Raw genomic sequence first — 5000 nt, forward strand, 5'->3', positions numbered from 1 at the left:
AACTCTCTCTCTCTCTCTCTCTCTCTCTCTCTCTCACCTGCTAGGGAGAAATGACCCCCTCCTTGCAGCAGAGAGGTAGGGGGGTGGGGGATGTACAGGTAGGGGGAGGGCTGAGTGAGGGAGGGGGGCCACTCTCCCCTGCCTCCTCCTCCTCCTCCTCCCCCTCCCCCCCAGGGCTATGTGTCTGGTGGTCCTCTTCTTCCTTGACCTTCGCCTAGGCCCTGCGATAGTAGTAGTAGTAGTAGTAGTAGTAGTAGTAGTAGTAGTAGTAGTAGTAGTAGTAGTAGTAGTAGTAGTTTTTCACCCAAATTTTACATATTTAAAGTTAACTAACAATTCAAACAATCATTAAATCCTTGTAGTTAGTGAATAACGAGCTAACTGCAACTGTAACGAGCAAACGAGTCTTTGGTCGCCCAGCTTGTCCGAGTCACACCCCAAACCACAGTAATTTTTCTACAAAGCCTTACCTGCTCCAGCCTGCGTCAGTGTGTCATGAGGCAGCGACGGGTAAGGCTGTGTCTCTCTCTCTTGGTGTGGCTGTGAAGACTCTGTGTGCAGGGAGAGGAGTGGGGAGAGGGGAGAAGGGGAGATGGGGGAGTGGAGGTGATCGGGAGGTGAAGAAATGCTGCCAATTAGCTCTTGTTCTGCTTGGGTGAGCGAGTGGTTGTCTAAGAGGAGCTGGAGGAGGAGGAGGAGGAGGAGGAGGAGGAGGAGGAGGAGGAGGAGGAGGAGGAGGAGGAGGAGGAGGAAGATTATGGTTAGAAATGGGTTTTAAATTAATGATATTCTCTCTCTCTCTCTCTCTCACCACAATAACTAGCCAGGTTCTCAAGGGTGTTTCTCCTGTTAATAATGTAAAAATGTTGTTAATCTGTCACTGGAACCGTAAAAACACCCTTGAAAACCCGCGTCACTTCAACTACAGCCTTTGGAATGTAGAAATGTTGTTAATCTGTCACTGGAACCTTAAAAACACCCTTGAAAACCCGCGTCACTTCAACTACAGCCTTTGGAATGTGGAAATGTTGTTAATCTGTCACTGGAACCATAAAAACACCCTTGAAAACCCGCGTCACTTCAACTACAGCCTTTGGAATGTAGAAATGTTGTTAATCTGTCACTGGAACCATAAAAACACCCTTGAAAACCCGCGTCACTTCAACTACAGCCTTTGGAATGTAGAAATGTTGTTAATCTGTCACTGGAACCTTAAAAACACCCTTGAAAACCCGCGTCACTTCAACTACAGCCTTTGGAATGTGGAAATGTTGTTAATCTGTCACTGGAACCGTAAAAACACCCTTGAAAACCCGCGCCACTTCAACTACAGCCTTTGGAATGTAGAAATGTTGTTAATCTGTCACTGGAACCGTAAAAACACCCTTGAAAACCCGCGTCACTTCAACTACAGCCTTTGGAATGTAGAAATGTTGTTAATCTGTCACTGGAACCGTAAAAACACCCTTGAAAACCCGCGTCACTTCAACTACAGCCTTTGGAATGTAGAAATGTTGTTAATCTGTCACTGGAACCGTAAAAACACCCTTGAAAACCCGCATCACTTCAACTACAGCCTTTGGAATGTTGAAATGCTGTTAATCTGTCACTGGAACCGTAAAAACACCCTTGAAAACCCGCGTCACTTCAACTACAGCCTTTGGAATGTTGAAATGCTGTTAATCTGTCACTGGAACCGTAAAAACACCCTTGAAAACCCGCGTCACTTCAACTACAGCCTTTGGAATGAGGAGATGAGGCATTGAAGTGCTGTTAAATAGTCCCCTCTCTCTCTCTCTCTCTCTCTCTCTCTCTCTCTCTCTCTCTACCTGGTCAGGCAAAGTGGCAGGGTGCAGCAGACACAAGACAGCGCTGCGATGGGCCGGGTCACAGCACACAGGGTTTCCTTCCACACACAGCGACCTCAGACGGGGCAGGGCAGCCAGGGTCACCAGCCCAGACCGGGTCGCGATGAAGTTGTGACCCACGTTGACCTCCTCCAGCCCTGTCATCACTTGTAGGCCTGCGGGTGGAGTGGAGGGGCTGGGGGGTTGGAACAGCACCTCTCTCTCTCTCTCTCTCTCTCTCTCTCTCTTGCTCTCAAAACATTTACAACTCTCTCACACACACACACAACTCTCTCTCTCTCTCTCTCTTGCTCTCAAAACATTTACAACTCTCTCACACACACACACACACACACACACACCTCTCTCTCTCTCTCTCTCTCTCTCTCTCTCTCTCTCTTTCAAAACATTTACAACTCTCTCTCTCTCACACACACACACACACACACACACACACTCTCTCTCTCTCTCTCTCTCTCTCTCTCTCTCTCTCTCTCTCTCTCTCTCTCTCTCTCTCTTGCTCTCAAAACATTTACAACTCTCTCACACACACACACACACTCTCTCTCTCTCTCTCTCTCTCTCTCTCTCTCTCTCCCAGCCTTACCCTGCAGTGTGTGTATAGCATTGTGTGAGGCCAGCAGCACCACCAGGGAGGGGGAGGTGGCGGGGGGCAGGTGTGGGAGGTGTGTAAGGTTGTTGTGGCTCACGTCCAGGTAGGAGAGGGCCGGCAGGTGTGTCAAGGAGGTCACGTCATGAAGGCCACAGTGGCTGACGTCAAGTACCTGTTTGGGGGGTGGGGGTGGGGGTAAGTGACCTGACCTATGACATGACCTTGATTGATTTGTGTTTAGGTTAAATGGACTGATGGGATCTTAATGCATTGTGACCTAGCTTGACCTAACTAGACCTGACCTAATCTGACCTGACCTAACCTAACCTAGCCTAACTTAGACTAACCTAACTTAACATAACCTTTAGATACTATCTCAAAAACACCACAAAAACACTCTTATTAACCCCAAAACACACAAAAACACTCTTATTAACCCTAAAAACACACAAAAAACACTCTTATTAACCCAAAAAACACACAAAAACACTCTTATTAACACCAAAAACACACAAAAACACTCTTATTAACCCCAAAAACACACAAAAACACTCTTATTAACCCAAAAAACACACAAAAACACTCTTATTAACCCAAAAAACACACAAAAAACTCTTATTTACCCCAAAAACACACAAAAACACTCTCATTTACCCCAAAAAACACACAAAAACACTCTTATTTATCCCAAAAACACACAAAAACACTCTTATTTACCCCAAAAACACACAAAAACACACAAAAACACTCTTATTTACCCCAAACACACACAAAAACACCCCAAAACACCCTTATTTACCCCAAAAACACACAAAAGACACATCAAAACACCCTTATTTACCCCAAAAACACACCAAAACACACCAAAACACTCTTATCTACCCCAAAACATTCTTATTTACCTCAAAAACACTCTAAAACCTAACCTAACCTAGTCTCTCGCCCTACCACTACCCCTCTTTCTCTCTCTCTCTCCCTACCACTCTCTCTCTCTCTCTCTCTCTGTCTCCCCTAGCACTCCCTCTCCTCCCTCTCCCGCACCTTCAGATTTGGCAGGAGGCGCAGGGAGTCATCCAGCGTGCCGCCCTGCAGTGCATTGTGGGCCAGCGTTGCCTCCACCAGTTGCTCCCACACGAACTCCCCTGCCTGAGGACATAAAGGGTTATTAATCGCATACTTACAATTAAACAGACTTAAACACACTTAAAATGTACACTTGTATAACTAACACACATACACACACACACCTGGTCAGCCCCGCAGCACACAAAGAGGTCAGCCAGGCAGGAGAGGCCGCGGGTCACCACCAGGCGCCTCAGCTGTGACCTCAGGGCCTGCAGTGTCCTCAGTCTGGCCACGGGGACGCTGGTCAACTCCAGTGTGCGAAGGCTGCGGAAACACCTCAGGCTGACCACGCCCTGCTGCTGCTGCTGCTGCTGCTGCTGGTGGTCTGAGGGGGGGGTGATTGGGGGTAAGGTTGGTGGGTATATGGTGGTGGGAAAAACACTCCAAAACACTCTTATTTACCACAAAAACACCCCAAAACACTCTTATTTACCACAAAAACACCCCAAAACACTCTTATTTACCACAACAACACCCCAAAACACTCTTATTTACCACAAAAACACCCCAAAACACTCTTATTTACCCCAAAACACCCCAAAACACTCTTACTTACCACAAAAACACCCCAAAACACTCTTATTTACCACAAAAACACCCCAAAACACTCTTATTTACCACAAAAACACCTAAAAACACCCTTATTTACCACAAAAACACATAAAAACACCCTTATTTACCACAAACACACCCAAAAAACACTCCAAAACACTGTAAATACAAAATACATGCTAATTTCATTCACATCTGACAAAAAAAAAATGAAAAAATCCGAGCTCTCTCTCTCTTTCTCTCTCTCACCTTGGCGGCACCATAGCCTGAGCCCCGCCACCTTCTGCAGGAGGTCATAGAGCATCTGCAGGTGTGGAATGGCGGGATGCTGGCGGTGATTTGGCGGCAAGACATGAAAATTTGTATGTTGCTCCATGTCGAGAATCAGACTGAACGCTTGCTGCATCTCCATCAGCGTGTGCGTGTCTGCGGAAGACCAGGGGGTGAGGTGTGTGCCCTGGTGCTGCCCGTGACCTCCCGTGACCTTAGGATTAGGGGCACAGGTGAGGTGACACAAGTATATCAGGGAAGCTATGCAAAGGGTACTGGTTATGCTAGCTGGGCGACCTGGTTGACTGACGCACACACACACACATGGAGAGACTCACCAAGGGACAGGTTGTGATTGTGGTGGAGCAGGAGGTGTGCTGACTGCTTGAGTGCCGGAGCAAGGCGACACAAGCGCTCCAGTGTGTCCTCGTTCATGGTGGCAGTGTCTGGGGGGAAATATTCGCAACTTTCATTTAATTCTTGTAGTTGCATTTTTGAAATTTCTATTTGTAACTAAAAATAAATTGCGTTCGTGGGAAGACTGCGCACACGCCGCCCTGCCCCTGCTGATGAGGCCCAGCTAGATTAGGTTA

General features: G+C 47.2%; 1 protein-coding gene across 4 annotated transcripts in view; it reads right to left on the bottom strand.

The window, feature by feature from the left end:
- LOC135095574 (serine/threonine-protein kinase 11-interacting protein-like) overlaps nucleotides 1-5000 on the bottom strand; it is a 17846-nt gene that overhangs the window by 11602 nt on the left and 1244 nt on the right. For all 4 annotated transcript variants that reach the window (XM_063996476.1, XM_063996475.1, XM_063996474.1 and 1 more), the window contains exons 2-9: nucleotides 4746-4853; nucleotides 4387-4563; nucleotides 3708-3910; nucleotides 3502-3606; nucleotides 2455-2632; nucleotides 1830-2023; nucleotides 471-681; nucleotides 38-221 (exon numbers count right to left, since the gene is read on the bottom strand). In XM_063996476.1, the coding sequence (XP_063852546.1) occupies nucleotides 38-221; nucleotides 471-681; nucleotides 1830-2023; nucleotides 2455-2632; nucleotides 3502-3606; nucleotides 3708-3910; nucleotides 4387-4563; nucleotides 4746-4842 (1349 nt within the window). In that variant the 5' untranslated portion in view covers nucleotides 4843-4853. The remainder of the gene's footprint in view (nucleotides 1-37; nucleotides 222-470; nucleotides 682-1829; nucleotides 2024-2454; nucleotides 2633-3501; nucleotides 3607-3707; nucleotides 3911-4386; nucleotides 4564-4745; nucleotides 4854-5000) is intronic.

The sequence above is a fragment of the Scylla paramamosain genome, chromosome 49 (genome assembly GCF_035594125.1).
Source record: "Scylla paramamosain isolate STU-SP2022 chromosome 49, ASM3559412v1, whole genome shotgun sequence".
Lineage (NCBI taxonomy): Eukaryota > Metazoa > Arthropoda > Malacostraca > Decapoda > Portunidae > Scylla > Scylla paramamosain.